We start from the raw sequence: 21,791 nt of genomic DNA, 5'->3' as shown, positions 1-21,791 counted from the left end.
GGCGCTCTGTTATTTTTTCCAACTTTGTACCCTTTGGGGATGTCATCTAGTTCCCCAGCTAACTGAGTGCTTCAGGTTCATGTACCCACCTTTTTCTTGGACAGGTACCCTTAGGTAATGCACGGGTGCCCAAAATCATCATATCACAATCTGAACTCCTCACTGCCCAGCTATCCATAGGCCTGATTTGTTTTATCTCCACATCTCAGATGGCGGTCCTCTATCAACCAAACCATTGAAGTGACAGCCCCCTAAACTCTTTCCTTACAAACCATATTCAATTGACAACTAAGCACTGCCTGTTTGCCTTCTTAGTAAGCTCTTGAAATGTTTCCTTCTCACACCCTCTGCTACTCCTGTAGGTCAAGACCTTCTCTGGACTGTTGCAATAGTCTGTCAATTGACTTGCTTGTCTCCAGCTGTGTCCACATCCCGTTTATATTCCATTATCCCTACTTCTGCCAAAGTAAGTAATACATATTTTATATAAACACACACACAGTGCAAATCTGACTAACTAAAATCCATCAGTGCATCATCATAATTAAAAAAAAATAGGGTGAGTGAAGGGATTGTCAGAAAAGAGGATCCAACAAGATGACAGCTGCTTCTTCTCAGCCACTCTATTCAGGGTGGCCACCAGGAAAGTCCCACTAGGTGCATGGTGAGTTACAAAAGATTTCCACAACTAAAGTCTACAGAGAGCAGAAACAAAGTAAGAAAAAAAATTAAAGTCTCATTGACAAGGATGCCAATAGCTGTCTCATATCTAATAATTCCAGTTTTAAGTGGACATTGGAATAAGTGGGACCAATTAAAATGGAACCTCAATATGTGGAATACAACACATCTTAAAATCAACTTTAATTCCTCAAAGAACTTTCCCCAAAGATGCTTGAATCCTAATATAAGTAAAATATTTTCTAATGCCTAGAACATAAGATGGAAAGTGGGGATCATTAAATTTTTTTATGAATTATCAACCAAAGTTCCACCATCAGGAAAAAGGCTTTATAGCTAGAAGATTTATAGAAAAAAATGGGAACATCATTAAGAGTACTTCCTCCAACTTAGAACTTTAAAAAATGTAATTATAAATCATTTTTACTGCGGCTAAATCTAAATTATTTGTATTCCTTGAAAAGTACTGACTAAATGTAGAAGACAATATTCGAGTATACTTATTGAGATAAAATCTATAACCCATCTATGGAGCCTCTTGAAATTTATTTACCAAAATTTTTTATCTTAAAACATAAATAATTTTGAATCTGTGATTGTATGTAACATACAAAATATAAGCATTTAAACATCGTATTTAATTTCAGTTTTTGCCAATGGGAATAAAAACGACATAGCAAAAGAATTACAAAAATTTACTGTTCTTCTCATAGCCTTTTGACAATCTTCTTACTTTATTTTGGTTTTATTTCAAAGAATTCTCAAGAATTCAGATAGCTAAAGAAACCTACAGAAAATCACTCTCAAGACACATTTCTTCAATGGCTTTTGCAAAAAAAACTTGGAAGGAGACATTTCCCCGGTAGTAACTACTTGGCTGTAATGGCTATTATAACAGTATTGCCACTGCTGAGATATTTTAAGGAAATGTTTAATTTTTCTTACCAGGAGCATAATTCTTTTCAAAAGATTGAATATATCTTGCTTCTCTGCAGAATTTTAAAGCTCTTCAAGTTTCATCTCATCAAAATCCACATTTTCAACATAGTTTACTTATTTGGTTTCTCCTCTAGCTCCCTTAGGTTGGTCATTTAACCCTTCATGTATCCACACTCGGGGTTACAATAACAAAACCAAAACCAATGGGCCATCCCTCTTTTAGATTGTCCCTTACCTTTAAATGACCCAGTGTGAGGTTGGCCATGAACTACCTGTGCACTTCCATTTTCACAACAAGGAAAGTAGCCCTTTCTGTACCTTTTCTCCATATTCCTAGAGTCTTAGGCTCCAATCCACATAAATTCTAAATCCAAAACGTATAGAATTTCTGACACCCTAGAGCCCTAAAAAATGTGTCTCTTTCCTCTAATTAGCTTTATGCTTCCCATATGAGATTAGAAACATCACTTAATAAAGATGCTTGATACACAGAGCTCCTGTTTCCAGGAGCTCTGCCTCAGTTCATTTCTAATTCAATAGTAGCTTTTTACCCCCCAGAGACCCCAGAGGAGCCACAGTTTGAACACCCGCATGCAGTGTAAATGAATACATATGTAACGAATGATCTGTGTAAGAGACGACATTTTCAGTCAATAAAACCAATGCCATACTCACGGTGAAGGCTGGTGGGGCTGGTGTTCAACATTTCTTGGGGTTTTGCAGGCAGCAGGCTTCACCATGTCCCTGACCACACACCTGGGGCGCATGATAGACAGCACAATGCACTATTAATTATAAAATGGGGAGAAACATCTGGAAATTAAACATGGTACTGAAAACAAGTCTAAGGGAAACTCTTTGCAAACCCCTTAATGTTAACCTGGAGTCCCTGGAAAGCCCTGGGGGTTGGAAACCTTCAACTCAGGCTTCCAAGAGCTCAGTTACACCCAGATGAAGTCCGTGCTGGCCTCGGCATTGGATTTTGCTTTTAGTACCAATAAAATGGTCGTCAGCAGCCTTCCCCATAGGAGCAAGGCTACTGAAAGCTTTGGCCTCTCCGTATGAAGGCATCTGAAAGCTTAAACATAGGAACAGCTGTTGTGTTTAAAATGGGCAGGACTTTCTGTGGCTTTGACTCTTTTACTGAAAGACACGGACTCTAGTTTCACACCCTTTATCACACACAGGTCTTTCTCTTTATGAAAAAAGAGATCTGAGAGCCTTCAAGACATCCCCCAAGTTCAAAATCCCTTCAAGCTAAGAAAAAAGGAAGAGTCAGAAGGAAATGTGCATAAATAAAGTGGGTGTATGTATGTGTGTGTGTGTAAAATAAATAGAGAAGATGCCTGCATAGTGTGAAAATAAACAGGAAATGGTCTTTGTGTCTTATGTACTCCATCAAAGAAAAATAAATGCAGAGGATGGATCACAGTTCCAAAGGGCAGCAAGAGGAGATGCCTTTAGCCTCATGTCAACAGGGCTTACAGAGTGCTCGAAAGATTCATTGGCATAAACAAGAAAACATCCCCTTCTGAGGCTGTTCTTGGATGGCTCAGATATTTCTTCACCTCAAAAGCTTTGAAACAAACCTTGCTTTGAATAGGGAAGGCCTGATCATAAAGCTGGGGCCCTACATCTCAGACTTTGCTACATGGAAAAGCCCCTTAGGACACAGCATTGTCAACCATGAACCTGGTTCTTAACATTCATGGCAGCTTTGACTGCCCTTGGAGGGTTGACTACCCTGCTAATATTTAAGGCCAGTCATGTTATTCCAGAAGTGGATCAGGGGTGAGGCAGTGGCAGATAAACTGCTTTCTCAGAACTAAAAGCTGCATGGCAAAATTCTCCACTTCTGAAAGAAATGATACAGGAAAACATGGTGGATACAATGCATGGAAACGTGCACACACACACACACACACAGAGCTCATTCCAAACACGATCAAGTGAGACTTAGAAATCAATGTGTAACGTGATGAGAAAAGAAAACGGGGCCATTTCAAAGCCTTCCCTCCTGGGCTCAAAGGAAAGAAACACGGTGTTTGCCTAGTGCAAGTGCTAAACTCTTAATGGACTGGTCACCAGTCAAAGGAGGAGAAGGTCACTCAGGCAGCAGGGTTCAGAGAACATTCAAGCAGGCAGTTGCCAGGGAGAAGTAACACCCAAGACTTTCTGAGCTCTGAAATATGAATATAACTTACACCAGTACAGCGCTCAGGAAGTTACATTTCATAGCACTGGGAAATCTTTAGCAATTCCCACTCAATTAACAACAGCCCACGCGGTATGTTGAATCTACATGCACTGGTTTGTGAAAATATCGGAAATATCACCAACTTTGGAAAAAATTTTGAAGAATTATATCTATGAGAAACCATATGCAACCTCTGTCTCAGTTCATTTCTTTTTTTTCTTCCCCTACAGATTCAGGTATTTAGACAGAGCTTTGGGAAAAAAAGAAATCTGTCACTTAATTAGAGTTTTCCTTCAATATGCTTTTAAGTAACTCTTTCCTAATAAATGTGGAATGTCAGCCAGCACGAAGGGTAGGTTTCTAAGCAAAACACATTTTTGTGTGTGTGTGTGTGTGTGTGTGTGTGAAAGACCATGCCTATGTAAGGAAATCCTCATCTAATCTCAAGTACTCAGTGGTTTTGTTTTAAAACTATAATACCTGGCATACTTCATCTGTCTGCACATGCTATAGAATCTTCTAAGTAAAAACTTGCATTTCTGAACTTTAAAGTTTTATTGGACAATGAGAATAAACACATCAATACTCAAAAGCAATATACTTAGAATTTAAATGTACTTAATTTAAAATATACTTACTTAAATTAATTAATATATTTTATTTTTAAAAAACAAGAAAAAAACATATTTTTCATACTAACCTATAATCCTAACCTCAGTTCCAGAGTGAGGTAGCTAGCTATTGAATCTGTTTTCATGGAGAAAGCTGTTTGATTCAGATTGCTAGTTATTCAAGCAATTTGAGGGGGCTCTAAACTATGGCAATATGTATTCCTACATCTTCTAATTTGACTTATTTTAGCTGAAATTGCTTCTAGAGAAAGAGAAGATAAAAAAAACCTACACTCAGAACAATATACATAAAATGATACAATGGGGAGCTCAGGGGAAGGTGGCGGAAGAGTAAGACGCGGATATCACCTTCCTCCCCACAGAAACACCAGAAATAAAGCTACACGTGGAACAACTCCGACAGAACACCTACTGAACACTGGCAGAAGGCCTCAGACCTCCCAAAAGGCAATAAACTCCCCACGTACCTGGGTAGGGCAAAAGAAAAAAAGAAACAACATAGACAAAAGGATAGGGACTGGACCTGCACCAGTGGGAGGGAGCCGTGAAGGAGGAAAGGTTTCCACACACTAGGAGTCCCTTCACGGGCAGAGACTGCGGGTGGCAGAGGGGGAAGCTTTGGAGGCACGGAGGAGAGCGCAGCCACAGGGGTGCAGAGGGCAAAGTGGAGAGATTCCTGCACAGAGGATCGGTGCCGACTGGCACTCACCAGCCCGAGAGGCTTGTCTGCTCGCCCACCGGGGCGGGCAGGGCTGGGAGCTGAGGCTGGGGCTTTGGTCGGAGTGCAGGGAGAGGACTGGGGTTGGTGGCGTGAACACAGACTGCAGGGGGTTAGTGCACCACGGCTGGCCAGGAGGGAGTCCAGGGAAAAGTCTGGACCTGCCGAAGAGGCAAGAGACTTTTTCTTCCCTCTTTGTTTCCTGGTGTGCGAGGAGAGGGGATTAAGAGCGCTGGTTAAAGGAGCTCCAGAGACAGGCGTGAGCCGTGGCTGAAAGCACACACCCCAGAGATGGGCGTGGGATGCTGGGGCTGTTGCTGCCACCGCCAAAAGGCCTGAGTGCGAGCACAGGTCACTGTCCACGCCCACCTTCCAGGGAGCCTGTGCAGCCTGTCACTGCCAGGGTCCTGGGATCCAGGGACAGCTGCCCTGGGAGAGCGCATGGCACACCTCGGGCTGGTGCAATGTCACGCCGGCCTCTGCCACTGCAGGCTCGCCCCGCACTCCATGCCCCTCCTGCCCCCCCCCGGCCTGAGTGAGCCAGAGTCCCCGAAGCGGCTGCTCCCTTAACCCTGTCCTGTCTGAGGGAAGAACAGACGCCCTCCAGCAACCTACATGCAGAGGCGGGGCCAAATCCAAAGCTGAGACACAGGAGCTGTGAGAACAAAGAAGAGAAAGGAAAATCTCTCCCAGCACCCTCAGAAGCAGCAGATTAAAGCTCCACAATCAACTTGATGTACGCTGCATCTGTGGAATACATGAATAGACAACGAATCATCCCAAATTGAGGAGCCAGGAGTCAGTGCTGTGCCTCTGAGGTGGGAGAGCCAACTTCAGGACACTGGTCCACAAGAGACCTCCCAGCTCCACATAATATCAAATGGCGAAAATGTTCCAGAGATCTCCATCTCAACATCAGCACCCAGCTTCACTCAACGACCAGCAAGCTACAGTGCTGGAAAACCTATGCCAAATAACTATCAAGACAGGAACACAATGCCACCCATTAGCAGAGAGGCTACTTAAAATCATAAAAAGTCCACAGACACCCAAAAACACACCACCAGACGTGGACCTGCCCACCAGAAAGATAAGATCCAGCCTCATCCACCAGAACACAGGCACTAGTCCCCTCCACCAGGAAGCCTACACAACCCACTGAACCAACCTTAGCCACTGGGGATAGAAACAAAAAACAATGGGAACTATGAACCTGCAGCCTGCAAAAAGTAGACCGCAAACACAGTAAGATAAGCAAAATGAGAAGACAGAAAAACACACAGCAGGAGAAGGAGCAAGATAAAAACCCACCAGACCTAACAAATGAAGAGGAAATAGGCAGTCTACCTGAAAAAGAATTCAGAATAATGATAGTAAAGATGATCCAAAATCTTGGAAATAGAATAGACAAAATGCAAGAAACAGTTAACAAGGACCTAGAAGAACAAAAGATGAAACAAGCAATGATGAACAACACAATAAATGAAATGAAAAATATTCTAGATGGGATCAATAGCAGAATAATGGAGGCAGAAGAATGGATAAGTGACGTGGAAGATAAAATAGTGGAAATAACTGCTGCAGAGAAGAAGAAAGAAAAAAGAATGAAAAGAACTGAGGAGAGTCTCAGAGACCTCTGGGACAACATCGAATGCACCAACATTCGAAATATAGGGGTTCCAGAAGAAGAAGAGAAAAAGAAAGGGACTGAGAAAATATTTGAAGAGATTATAGTTGAAAACTTCCCTAATATGGGAAAGGAAATAGTTAATCAAGTCCAGGAGGCACAGAGAGTCCCATACAGAATAAATCCAAGGAGAAACATTCCAAGACACATATTAATCAAACTGTCAAAAATTAAATACAAACAAAACATATTAAAAGCAGCAAGGGAAAAACAACAAATAACACACAAGGGAATCCCCATAAGGTTAACAGCTGATCATTCAGCAGAAACTCTGCAAGCCAGAAGGGACTGGCAGGACATATTTAAAGTGATGAAGGAGAAAAACCTGCAACCAAGATTACTCTACCCAGCAAGGATCTCATTCAGATTTGATGGAGAAATTAAAACCTTTACAGACAAGCAAAAGCTGAGAGAGTTCAGCACCACCAAACCATCTTTACAACAAATGCTAAAGGAACTTCTCTAGGCAAGAAACACAACAGAAGGAAAATACCTACAATAACAAACACAAAACAATTAAGAAAATGGGAATAGGAACATCCATATCGATAATTAACTTAAAAGTAAATGGACTAAATGCTCCCAACAAAAGACATAGATAGGCTGAATGGATACAAAAATAAGACCCATATATATGCTGTCTACAAGAGACCCACTTCAGACCTAGAGACACATACAGACTGAAAGTAAGGGGATGGAAAAAGATATTCCATGCAAATGGAAACCAAAAGAAAGCTGGAGTAGCAATGCTCATATCAGACAAAATAGACTTTAAAATAAAGACTACTAGAAGAGACAAAGAAGGCAACTACATAATGATCAAGGGATCGATCCAAGAAGAAGATATAACAATTGTAAATATTTATGCACCCAATATAGGAGCACCTCAATACATAAGGTAAATACTAACAGCCATAAAAGGGGAAACTGACAGTAACATATTCATAGTAGGGGACTTTAACACCCCACTTTCACCAACGGACAGATCATCCAACATGAAAATAAATAAGGAAACACAAGCGTTAAATGATACATTAAACAAGATGGGCTTAATTGATATTTATAGGACATTCCATCCAAAAACAACAGAATACACATTTTTCTCAAGTGCTCATGGAACATTCTCCAGGATAGATCATATCTTGGTTCACAAATGAAGCCTCGGTAAATTTAAGGAAATTGAAATTGTATCAAATATCTTTTCCGAGCACAATGCTATGAGACGAGATATCAATTACAGGAGAAGATCTGTAAAAAATACAAACACATGGAGGCTAAACAATACTTAATAACGAAGTGATCACTGAAGAAATCAAAGAGGAAATAAAAAAATACCTAGAAACAAATGACAATGAAGACACAACGACCCAAAACCTATGGGATGCAGCAAAAGCAGTTCTAAGAGGGAAGTTTATAGCAATAAAATCCCACCTTAAGAAACAGGAAATATCTCGAATAAACAACCTAACCTTGCACTTAAAGCAATTAGAGAAAGAAGAACAAAAACACCCCAAAGTTAGAAGAAGGAAAGAAATCATAAAAATCAGATCACAAATAAATGAAAAATAAATGAAGGAAACAATAGCAAAGATCAATAAAACTAAAAGGTGGTTCTTTGAGAAGGTAAACAAAATTGACAAACCATTAGCCAGACTCATCAAGAAAAAAAGGGAGGAGACTCAAATCAATAGAATTAGAAATGAAAAAGGAGAAGTAACAACTGACACTGCAGAAATACAAAAGATCATGAGAGATTACTACAAGCAACTCTATGCCAATAAAATGGACAACCTGGAAGAAATGGACACATTCTTAGAAATGCACAACCTGCCAAGACTGAATCAGGAAGAAATAGAAAATATGAATAGACCAGTCACAAGCACTGACATTTAAACTGTGGTAAAAAATCTTCCAACAAACAAAAGCCCAGGACCACATGGCTTCTCAGTCGAATTTTATCAATCATATAGAGAAGAGCTAACATCTATCCTTCTCAAACTCTTCCAAAATATAGCAGAGGGAGGAACACTCCCAACCTCATTCTACGAGGCCACCATCACCTTGATACCAAAACCTGACAAGGATGTCACAAAGAAAGAAAACTACAGGCCAATATCACTGATGAACATAGATGCAAAAATCCTCAACAAAATACTAGCAAACAGAATCCAACAGCAAATTAAAAGGATCATACACCATGATCAAGTGGGGTTTATCCCAGGAATGCAAGGATTCATCAATATATGCAAATCAATCAACGTGATACACCATATTAACAAATTGAAGGAAAAAAACATATCATCATCTCAATAGATGCAGAGAAAGCTTTCGACAAAATTCAACACCCATTTATGATAAAAACCCTGCAGAAAGTAGTCATAGAGGGAACTTTCCTCAACATAATAAAGGCCATATATGACAAACCCACAGCCAACATTGTCCTCAATGGTGAAAATCTGAAGCCATTTCCACTAAGATCAGGAACAAGACAAGGTTGCCCACTGTCACCACTCTTACTCAACCTAGTTTTGGAAGTTTTAGCCACAGCAATCAGAGAAGAAAAGGAAATAAAAGGAATCCAAATCAGAAAAGAAGAAGTAAAGCTGTCACTGTTTGCAGATGACATGATACCATACATAGAGAATCCTAAAGATGCTACCAGAAAACTACTCGAGGTAATCAATGAATTTGGTAAAGTGGCAGGATACAAAATTAATGCACAGAAATATCTGGCATTCCTGTACACTAATGATGAAAAATCTCAAAGCGAAATCAAGAAAACACTCCCATTTACCATTGCAACAAAAAGAATAAAATATCTAGGAATAAACCTACCTAAGGAGACAAGAGACCTGTATGCAAAAAATTATAAGACACTGAGGAGAGAAATTAAAGATGGTACAAATAGATGGAGAGATATACCATGCTCCTGGATTGGAAGAATCAATATTGTGAAAATGACTCTACTACCCAAAGCAATCTACAGATTCAATGCAATCCCTATCAAACTACCACTGGCATTTTTCACAGAACCAGAAAAAAAAATTTCAAAATTTGCATGGAAACATAAAAGACCCCAAAAAGCCAAAGCAATCTTGAGAACGAAAAACGGAGCTGGAGGAATCAGGCTCCCTGACTTCAGACTATACTACAAAGCTACAGTAATCAAGACAGTATGGTACTGGCACAAAAACAGAAATAGAGATCAATGGAACAGGATAGAAAGCACAGAGATAAACCCACGCACATATGGTCACCTTATCTTTGATAAAGGAGGAAGGAATGTACAGTGGAGAAAGGACAGCCTCTTCAATAAATGGTGCTGGGAAAACTGGACAGGTACATGTAAAAGTATGAGATTTGATCACTCCCTAACACCATACACAAAAATAAGCTCAAAATGGATTAAAGACCTAAATGGAAGGCCAGAATCTATCAAACTCTTAGAGGAAAACATAGGCAGAACACTCTATGACACAAATCACAGCAAGATCCTTTTTGACCCACCTCCTAGAGAAATGGAAATAAAGACAATAATAAACACATGGGACCTAATGAAACTTAAAAGCTTTTGCACAGCCAAGGAAACCATAAATAAGACCAAAAGAGAACCTCAGAATGGGAGAAATTATTTGCAAATGAAGCAACTGACAAAGGATTAATCTCTAAAATTTATAAGCAGCTCATGCTGCTCAATAGCCAATAAACAAACAACCCAATCAAAAAATGGGCAGAAGACCTAAATAGACATTTCTCCACAGAAGATATACAGACTGCCAACAAACACATGAAAGAATGCTCAACATCTTTAATCATTAGAGAAATGCAAATCAAAACTACAATGAGATATCATCTCACACCGTCAGAATGGCCATCATCAAAAAATCTACAAATAATAAATGCTTGAGAGGGTGTGGAGAAAAGGGAACACTCTTGCACTGCTGGTGGGAATGTGAATTGGTACAGCCGCTATGGAGAACAGTATGGAGGTTCCTTAAAAAACTACAAATAGAACTACCATATGACCCAGCAATCCCACTACTGGGCATATACCCTGAGAAAACCATAATTCAAAAAGATTCAGGCACCAAAATATTCATTGCAGCTCTATTTACAGTAGCCCGGAGATGGAAACAACCTAAGTGTCCATCATCCGATGAATGCATAAAGAAGATGTGGCACATATATACAATGGAATATTACTCAGCCATAAAAAGAAATGGAATTGAGCTATTTGTAATGAGGTGGATAGACCTAGAGTCTGTCATACACAGTGAAGTAAGTCAGAAAGAGAAAGACGAATACCATATGCTAACACATATATATATATGGAATTTAAGAAAAAAAATGTCATGAAGAACCTAGGGGTAAAACAAGAATAAAGACAGAGACCTACTCGAGAATGGACTTGAGGATATGGGGAGGAGGAAGGGTAAGCTGTGATAAAGCGAGAGAGAGAGGCATGGACATATATGCACTACCAAACGTAAGGTAGATAGTTAGTGGGAAGCAGCCGCATAGCACAGGGAGATCAGCTCGGTGCTTTGTGACCGCCTGGAGGGGTGGGATAGGGAGGGTGGGAGGGAGGGAGACGCAAGCGGGAAGGGATATGGGAACAGATGTATATGTATGACTGATTCACTTTGTTATAAAGCAGAAACTAATACACCATTGTGAAGCAATTATACTCCAATAAAGTTGTAAAGTAAATGCAAAAAAAATAATAATAATACAATGCACTCCTCAGAATGTTGTCAGCCTGGGTGGATTAGCATTTCTTTAAAGTTGTAATTGGATTGTTGTGTCTGGCCTATTGCTGCTTGAGAGATAAACCATAATGGTGCTGCCAGTTGTAATATTTGGAAACTGTTCAGCTCTAGCAATTTCCATTCTCTCCTAGGCATTAGACTTATTATAATAACACAGACCCCTCATATTTTAAGAAACAGAAGAGTGATATGTCAGCAGGTTGCGGTGATCAAGGGTCTTCCTTATGTATGATTTATTCCTTCAGCCAGACTGAAGGAGGCCACAGACAGGCCACAATGCCAACTTCCCAGAATGGTTATGGATGGAGAGACTAGGAGTCCAAGTTAGTGACCTCTTATTCCTGCAACGTCTTCAGTTATTCAGAGGGTTATCAGATGTGGACTCTATACAGTCTTGGAAGCACTTGTGAGCAGCCCTCACCACTCAAGCATCACTGAGGATTTATGCAAATGAGGCATCCTGCAAGCATCTCAGGGAAGCTCCCCCTGACTCCGCCCTCCACGCGGCTGGGTTTTATGAATGACTGCAATCAAGGCTGAACGGCTGCCAACTGCCCACTCTTCCCTGCAAGTACACACAGAGAAACCTGCCCGGCCGCAAGCCCGCAGATGAGGCCGTGGCAACGCTTTCATCCCTCCAGACAGGAATGAAATATGCTTGCGGAGACTTAAGAGTATGTGAATGAAAAATTCTCAATGCCTTCGAAAAACACGATTTACATAATTACTTTCTCTCTTTTGAGTTTCCATTTTGGTGCCTGCAGTCACCAGCCCCCCTTCTGCTTCCCCCTCCCTGCAAAAAACTAAAAAACAAACAAACAAAATCTCACTATTTTATGAAATTTTAACTCAACTGAATTTGATGACAGTGTCAGGAGTCTAGTGACTGGGCAGTGAGCTGTCACATAAATGATGCCACCTTTGCATTTCTGTTCTCATCTTTTGGGTTTGGGATTTTACTCGGGTTTCTCCTGTCATTGATGGAGACAATAAACAGTGCTGGGGGAAGTGTATGTGTGCTTGAGGGAATGAAACACTTTTCAAATACACAATCTTCTAATTTGCTGATCTCTGATCAAAAACACAGAAACGTGGAAAAAAATAAATGAGAGACCTCAGTGGCTCTGTAAGCAGCCATTTGCTTCTAAAACTCTCATTCAGCCCTCCGGACTCCTCTTCCATAAGACATTACCCAAAAGGACCGAAATATCTGCAAAATTCCTGTCTCCAGCCTGACTCTCTCTAACTCCAGACATCCAACCATCTCCACAACACTTTTGCTTGGCTTTCCAGCAGGCCTCTCAAAATTTGCATTTCCAACTGGAATCCACCCTGCCCCACACACCTGACCCTCCACAGCCATCACCATCTTGGATGATTGATTGTAAATAGGTTTCTCTAGCTGTTCAGGCCAAAAGCTTTAGACTTAAAGCCTCGTTTCTCTCACTCCTGTGTCCAATCCATCACAACAGTTCTCCTTTCCAAGAATGTGCAGAGCCTGTCCATTCCTCCTCTGTCCCCCGTGGCCATCCTGATGGGGCCAGTATGGTCTTTTCCTTGGATTCCCACAATAGACTTCTCCCTGGCTGCCTGGCAGAGACCCTTTGGAAAGATAAATCAGATCATAACTCCTTTGTTCAAAATCTTGCAGCAGTGCCTCAGTTTACTTACAAAAAATGCCAGAGTCCTTAGAATGTAATCTGGCCTCCTGTAACTCCCAGAGTTCTTCTCCTACTATCCCCTCCCCAGCACTCCCCACCCCATTCACTCTACCCCAGCTGCAGTGGCCTTCTTACTGGTCTTCCTCAGATGTACCAGGCTTGGTCTTGCTCAGGGCCTTTGCACCAACCATTGCTTCCATTGGGAGTGCTCCTCCCTGACACGGGTAAGACTAACCCTCTCACCTCTCTGCAGTCTTGGCTCAAACATCAGTGTTTGGTGGTTCCTACTCTGATTACCTGCTTATGACTACAGTCTGCCCCCACCAGACTTTCAGTGCCCTTCACCTTGCTCTACTACTTGCTACATGTGCCCCTCCCTGGCCTCCACCCAGGCTGAAATGCGAGCTGCTCAGGAGGAAGGATCTCTGTTTGCTTCAATGACAAAGGTCCAGAGCCCAGAACAGGGCAGAACGTAATAGTCACTCACTACCTATGTGTTAAATGAATGAATAAGATAAAAAGATAAAAAACTGTTAGTACTCTAACATGTTAAAACACAGTGATTTACAAGAGATTTAGGTAATGTTTTTTTGCAAGATTACAGCATATTTCTATAAAATATCTGCAAAATATAAATTAATCCATGATCAACAAATTTTATGATTTGAATAATCCACTAAATTTGTTTTTATATGGTTTGACTGAGGGTCATTCTCTTTCCAAACAAGAAAAAACAATGACTTATTTAGTGGAAAAGACTCTTCAGTGTCACATTACTGCTTTGAACAAATGAGACACTATCTAACATTTAGTATACTGCTATTTTATCAAATAAAACTTTAAAATAATTAATTGTACATGAGGTAATTCCTTAATAGTAAAGAGAGAAAATTAATCCCCTTTTCTTTTGATTTTTCTAAACAGGGTAGGAAAATAAGAAAAACTGTTTACTGTCATCTATTATGTACTAAAATGTCCACAGATATTTAGATAATATCTTATTTAATCTTCACACTGCCCTGCAAAGGAGATGCGATTGTCCCATTTGACAGATGAAGAAACTGCTAAGATCTAAGAGATTAAATTTATTTTTCCAGTGATAATTGGAAAATGTTGATATTTTAAGAAGCTAAGATTTGTATCCAAGTTTGTTCGGGACCAAAGCTAATGTCCTTTCCATCATTCCAAGGAGGCTTCTGACATTAATCTTAAAAGATAAATGGAAACTAATAAAAATCAATCATGAAGTTACAGAGTCCAGTATCCTCTGATATGTTTCAATATCATTGATTTCATAACATAGGTACATTATTGAAGCTATTCAAATAACCTCACATAACTGGGTGTTCTTGAAACAGTATTCTAGTATTTATTGCAAGACCATATTCTCCAAATATATCAGGAGAAAAATGGTGATAGCAGGGTGTCAGTTTGGCTAAATTGAAATGTAGAGTGACCTTGAGACCAGTGGGAACATGAAGTGCAAGGCATGTCATCTGGTATAGAGAAAAACAGTTTATATAAGAAAAAAAATCAAGAAAGCGAAAAAGATTTAAAAGATAATTTGCAAGACACATATAATTCCATTGATAAAAATCTTTTCAAAAATGTTTTTCAAAGGAGGTCATCAAAAGTGATCTTCTCATCTCCACTTACAAATACTAAAAGAGGAAAAGCTGAAAAATGTTATTTTACAAAATGAATTTTTAAAATTGCATATTCATGTCAACTTAACAGTGAACCAATCAGTATGATAACTGTTACCCCTAAGATGAAGATGAGACAGTGAAAATTCTATACCAGAAGGGGAAAGTGGATGTTGGTATTTTGAAAAGCCAGATGTACTAAACACAGATCATCAAGGCCTGGCCCACCTCTGATGTACAGTCAGGGAACCCTCAGAAGCTACGTAAGAGTGACTTTTATTTTTAAAAAGACACGGAGGACAGGCAAGGTAGGTTCCTAATTATAAGAAAAGGGAAACCAGCTGGCCATTTTCCACAGTGAGTGGTGAGGGCTATTAAACCTCCCTTAACCAGGCCAGGAAGTTATTCACCAAACCAGACACAAAAGTATAGGATTCTAAAATAAAGGTGATTACAAGATACAGATTCACTACAGAGATTAATGGGTGATTTTAAAGTTTGGAAAAACAAATTTTTCAAAGACTGATAAGATGGTGACCTAAATGGGAAGGAAATCCAAAAAAAGAGGGGATATATGGATAGGTATAGCAGGTTCACTTTGCTGTACAGCAGAAACTAACCCAACATTGTAAAGCAACTATACTCCAATAAAAATGTTTAAAGTTTTGATAAGAAGGAAAATCATAGGCAAGAGGTCAAGTCTTTGGTCTTCTGGATTATTCACACCTGCCTGTTTATCACCTCTTATGTCTCTGGAATGCTTATAGGCTTAGTTCTACAAGGTCCTAATATTGCCTCCAATATGGCAGCAGTATGGCCAATTAACCTCTTTTTACCCAAGCTATTATTCTCTGTTAACACAATCAGTTTCTTTCTCCAGACCTTTGGATTTATATCTGCTACCATCCCCCGCATGCCATCCTGTTGACAATTTCCTACATACTAATCTGTGTGCATTCTCCAACAGTCACCTGCTGCTTGCAAAATACAACACAACTTTTGAAAAATCAAGATCACCAGAAAATACCTTCCAGTAAACCTGCAAGAGAGAACGACTTCTGTGCATTCCATAGAGGGGGGAAAAAACTCTCTTATCTAGTGAGAAGTACGGGACTTCTAGAGGGAGGAAGCAACCATAGAGTCAAGGCAGCAGGTCCTGAACCTTCCAGGGGTAAAGAGAGAGGAGCTCCAGTGGAAAGGCGGATGGTTGAGGGGAAAGAGGGTGATGTGGAAATAGAGAGTGAGGATAATTGCTCAAATGTCGACAAAAGGCGGGTTTTGAGAAAAGAGGCATGAGGAAGGGAAGACTTTTTTTATATCTATGGGCACAATTCTAGGTGAGGGAATTTGCTTTGGGAAAGACAGAAGCTAAAGGGATGGGGGAGGGGCAGAGGACACGGGAGGGGTACGGGGGCGGGGATTGGGTAGGTGTTTAGAGAGGAAGCAAAGTTGCTGGGAGACTGAGAGGGATGGCAATCAAACAGGTAGGGGATTTGTTCCCAAATTGTCACCTTTCATTGGACCATAACTGCCGTGTCCATTTCCCCCCAGAAAAGATTCTTGCAGGATAACGCTCCATGAGATTCATTTTGAGAAGCTTTTGGAGAGTGAAAATCGTCTCTTCACCTCTCCTCGTATTTTTAACTCTTCTCCTAGAGGCAGAAACTTCTGCTCAGAACTCCCTCCTCACTCCTACCTATGTCAGGGGTGGGAAGGAGGCTCAAAGAAGCGCCCATCTCCCAGCAGTGAGGCAACAGCTTTTATGTTTTCACTAGTGAGAAAGGCTACCACACCTTACAAGCAGGAATGAGTTGGCCATTTCCTCCTTCACTTGCTGAGTGGAGCCCCGAGGGGCCTCTCTTCCCTTCTTCCTGACAGTCCAGCCTGGACAGATCTGGGAGGAGACTTGGCCATGTTTCTAACTCCATCTGCTTCTCTTTCCCACGGACCCAGGTCTACTCAAGCTATTTAGGTAAATACATCTGAAGCCTGCTTAGAAAACTTAGTCCTTAAGCTTCAGAGTGAGTTAAAAAAGCAAAAGCAAAATCACCATCACCACCTCAACTGGGAGTGACAGTTCACAGCAGTAAGAGAGAACATCAGAAAACTCAATGATATCTGATTTTCTCTAGCAAGAGAGGAAGCATCATCTGAATCTGGAAATTCAGCCTGTTTTGCACCTCTTGCCCCCATGATGGCACTTCTCTCTGGAACACCATGTCACAGGCTCCAGTTTTCACACAAAAAAGCCCCACCCATTTTTTTTTCCACTAAAGAAGGCATATTGGTCTAAAAGTGAATGACATTGATAGTATCAGGGAAAAATCTTGGAACAAACATAAGGTCATCTTAAAGGAGAAATTTTTGACAGCTTTCAGTACTTCAGTTCCATTCATAAATAGGTCCTAATACCCCTCACAGCCAACTCCTGTGCCTTACAGCCCAACTGGGGACCACTGCTCTAACTGCTGGCTCCATCCCAAGCCTGGCGGAGGGTGGTCCCTCCACCTAAACAAACAGTCTCTGGCTTGAATGCCTGAGGTGAGAGAGACTGTTGGATCCGCAATACCACCAAGTTAAATGAGAATAGTACCACTCAGAGAGTCAGGTAAGTGAAAAGTGTCTTCGTTAAATCCAAAAGGCAATTCAGCAAAACAAGATGAGTTTCAAGAAATGGAAACCTAGTCAGATACGAAAACTCTGCAATAACAGGACAGGGAAAGGACAGAGAGTAATATCAGCTAATATTTCTGAGTGCCTACAGTGGGCCAGGAGCTGAGCTAGGCGTCCCACATGCCTTTGGCCATGTCATCTGGTCACAGGTCACATATAGCACTTGCTGTTACCCACGTTACACATTGGCTTGTACAATATCACCATTTCTTCTTAGAAGCACAACTCATCATTTCAAAAACCACATGCTATCTGTGAAGTGCTTTGTTTTGAGCAAAAATATTATTTCATTGTCATTCACATTTTGGCACAAGGCACAGGACTGTAATTGAATAGTTCAAGTTCTTAGCACCTCACATCCTGTTGCTACATTTCAGGGTCCTAGAAGAATAGAGAGTTGTCTGATCATGGTTATCTACACTTAAATGTCCAGGGTAAAGGATGCAATTTGGTAGTAAAGGGAGATGAATGGTATTTGTAAGGATTATTGCCAGAGCTTCTTTACAACTAACGGTTTTTCTGCTTTTTATTTGTAACACAAAACCATAGCTCTTTAAATAATGATATTTCGGTAGCTCTTTGTATGCCATTTCTCCACAGGCATTCATTCTCCTTGTTCATGGGGAGCCGGATAGCTAAATAAATACCTACTAAAAGGTCCATAATAGTTCCTTGGTGGGGTTTAAGTTGATTTTAAACAGATAAAATAAAATGGGAAAATGAACTTGGAAAGGCATTAATGTAATATTTCAGGCATTGCTTTCAATTAATTATAACTACTCTCTCAACTGATTCACCTGCCTGGAAAGTTAGAGAGAAACTGGACTCAAACAGACATGAAAATGTATTGTCCATGAACATGAAAATTCTATATAAGAAATATGCAATCTTCCTTTTCTATGGTAAATGAACGTGTCTTTATTTTGTCAAGAGGCCGTGATGCTTCTTTTACTTAAACTATGACAAAAGGATGAAACCAAATCACTTGAGCATGTCAACAGGAACTTTAATTAATACCTGAATATGATTGCTTTTTGCTCTAAACATTTTTTGGCATTTAGAGTGAGAAAATAAAAAAATATATATTGGAAATTACTTTTTCCTCCCTTTCATCCAAACTGAAGAAAATATGAACAGATATTTAGAAAAATTATGAAAGGTATGCGATTTGGAAAGATAATCAAGTGACTAGGACTTTTGATTCCTCACTGATACGGGCGAACATTCTCCAAGCCCTTTTGACTTGATAGGACTGTCGTTATTGTGGCTTCAAATGGGCTGATGCTTCCTGAATTGTCATTTCCAGACTTCACTTCCCACTATCTATCAGGTCTGAAATCTGTATGTACCTAAAAACCTTTCTAATAACTGAGCCAGAACAGACTAAAATACTAAATTCATATTTCCCCTCCTATTAGACTGAAACACCTTCCAAGGTCTACCTGGTCATCAGTTAAATATTCCCATTACTGACGTCTGCAATCTTGGTGCCCTATGACTGCTTACTTTCCCTAATGGCCAATGAAGCATCGAGTCTTCTGACTATTCCTTTGAAGCAGGTCTAGAAATTGCCCGTTCTTATTTATGTCTACTACTTTCCAAAGTCATTTTCTCTCTTGAATGAAAGAATTAATGAAGACCCTTTTCACTTACCTGACCTGGAGAGTGTTACTATTCCCCTTTAACTTGGCGTTATTGCTTGATTCAGTCTTCTTCATGTGCCATTTGTTCCTGCTAACAGATTCTACAGAGGGCTTCCCATCCCCGACCACATCAAATACACACACCGCCGTCTACTTCCGGGGTCCCTCGTTCACAGCCTTCATTCACTAATCTCTTCCTCTTAATTCCTAACAGAGCCTGTTTCTCAAGTACATCTATCTCAATATTCTGGAACATCATTTTGCCACTTTCGTCTCCATTCCATATGCCACATTTCTTACTTAAAGTGATATGCCTCCTTTTCCCTCTCCATTCATTTTTAGTTCTTTCTAAATTCAACTCAAATGCACTGAACTCTAGGAAGCCTTCCAGGCTAAGGACTCTCACTTATCCTTCACCAATATCTTCTAGAAAACTTGGTCCTTATGTAGAGATGAGAAGTTGTGTTTAATAGCTGCAGCCTAAGCAGTGGGAAGACATTCAGGGAATGCGTGCTTTGGAAATAAGACACGACATGGAAGCATGGTCCGTAGACCTGGCTGGGATGCTCTGATGATCATGACGTCTTTGCAATCAATGAGCAAACACTTACAGGATACCAGCTCTGGGCCATGCACTGTGCCCAATGCTACATCACAACCCAAAAGCTAGTCAGCCTATTCATCAATAATGGTAGTAATAATAATAACTACTTACATTTATTGAGCATTTATTGCATGTACTCTTTTAAGCTCCTTATATGAATGAATGCATGTGATCCTCACAAAAACTCCATGTGTTGGGCAGGTTAAATGACCACCTGGTGTAGCATTTACAAAACCCTGTCATGTGTAAGTTGCAGTAGTATTCATTTTACAGCTGAACTCTATTAGTATACCATTTTAATTCTTTGAAATTGCTTAAATTCCTCCTCTCATTAGAAATTTTTAGTAAATAAAATATCACCTTCACATGCAGTAAAAACAAGATTAAGTGCAGGAATCCAGATCCATAATGCAATGAAGGCTGCTTCTCCCCCTGCAAAATGTTAAATGTAATATAAAGTATATTTATTTTGAAGAATAAAACTGTAGTCTATTATACTTTTAATGTGTACATATACTGTCATGTCATTTAGTGCTCTCCAAGGTCACAAAATAATTTCAATTCCATTATTACATATAAATAACGTTCACCTAGCTTTTCAGCCACCACTTCCAGCGTCCCAGCTACTCAGTACTGGAGTTCCTTTGGAATACACCTCTTGGTGTAGAGCTTGGAATGACCAGCTCTTATTTACAAATCCATGGGTGAAGAAAAACATTAGACGTTCTCAAACTCTAAGACTGAAATTCTTCACCCAAGTCACTAATTTCCTCTATAGCTCTCACACTTCCACTGTAGGCAAACCTAAAGCCACAGAGAACTCACTAGCCTTGAGATAGCTAACTTTATTGTTAAAGATTTCTGACTATTGGAATACTCTTTTTTAAATGTTTACTGTAATCCGCCCCTGTTAGCTCCCACACATGAGTCTTAACTTAGCCCTTGAGAAGTCGTGTGGATCAAGTTCACTGCCTTTTAAAAACACCGTCTCTCCATGAATTAAATTTCTTGGCTTCTTTCTCATCAGCTCCTCAATTAAGTTGCCTGAGGCATGAGTTCCAGGGACCCACCCACTCTAGCTGCACTCATATTTGTGAACAACTCTCTCAAAAGTTGGCTCCCTTTGTTGTGCAATATTTTCACTCTACATCCACAGGAAGGAATGCAAACTCAAATTTTATAACCCCCTCTAATAACCAGGTCCTATAAAAAGGCCAAGTGACAGAAGTGAGATTCAGAAGAAATTATCAGTGTGTGGCTTCCAAAACCTGGTCATACATCACTAAAGAGGTTTTTAAAGATTCAAATACTTCGTGTCCCAGCAGAGGCCTACAAAGCTGAAGTTTGGGTCCAGGGATTGGCAAGAGAGTAGCTTCCCTGAGTGATTCTAATATATCCAGATAGGCATTTGGAGACTGCTGAGGAATGAGCCATTCAGTTGCTGCACTGGATGCAGTCCTGTCCTTAACGTGGAGCTAAACCACAAGACCTCTCATAGTCCCTCATAAAAGGGATATTTCTGAACTACATTTTAACATTATACCCTCAGCTTTTATGACAGGTCGATACAAGACATAGCTGTATGAAGTTGGTGTCTGCCTTTACTGTGAAATATTGGTGAGGTCAGTGTCTGTTACATCGTTTTAAGTCCTTTCTATAAAAGTTTACATTCATCCCACATTCTTGGTGTTTTTCCAAAATTTAGCACCAAGAAAAATGTCACTTCTTGTTTCTTACAAATACCTATCATAATTGCTTTTGGTCAGGGTTACAGGGAACTTAAAGCTTATCATAACAACTCTGTTGACATGGTAGCATGTTTATAACCTCATTTTTTTTATTTTGCTTATAAGTTTCAATTTCTATATTACTAATGTTTTATGTTGCAATCTTTTTGAGAAAAGCAAAAAAAGAATCAGAGAAAGAAAAAGGTTAACACTT

At 40.1% G+C, this 21,791-nt stretch overlaps 1 protein-coding gene across 2 annotated transcripts in view; it reads right to left on the bottom strand.

The window, feature by feature from the left end:
- RIMS1 (regulating synaptic membrane exocytosis 1) overlaps positions 1-21,791 on the bottom strand; it is a 480,747-nt gene that overhangs the window by 396,755 nt on the left and 62,201 nt on the right. For both annotated transcript variants that reach the window (XM_060114420.1, XM_060114421.1), the window contains exon 2: positions 2,296-2,376. In XM_060114420.1, the coding sequence (XP_059970403.1) occupies positions 2,296-2,376 (81 nt within the window). The remainder of the gene's footprint in view (positions 1-2,295; positions 2,377-21,791) is intronic.

This window comes from Mesoplodon densirostris, chromosome 12, assembly GCF_025265405.1.
Source record: "Mesoplodon densirostris isolate mMesDen1 chromosome 12, mMesDen1 primary haplotype, whole genome shotgun sequence".
Taxonomy (NCBI): Eukaryota; Metazoa; Chordata; class Mammalia; order Artiodactyla; family Ziphiidae; genus Mesoplodon; species Mesoplodon densirostris.
The sequence above is the reverse complement of the archived record's forward strand: the minus strand, read 5'-3'. Positions and strand labels throughout refer to the sequence as shown.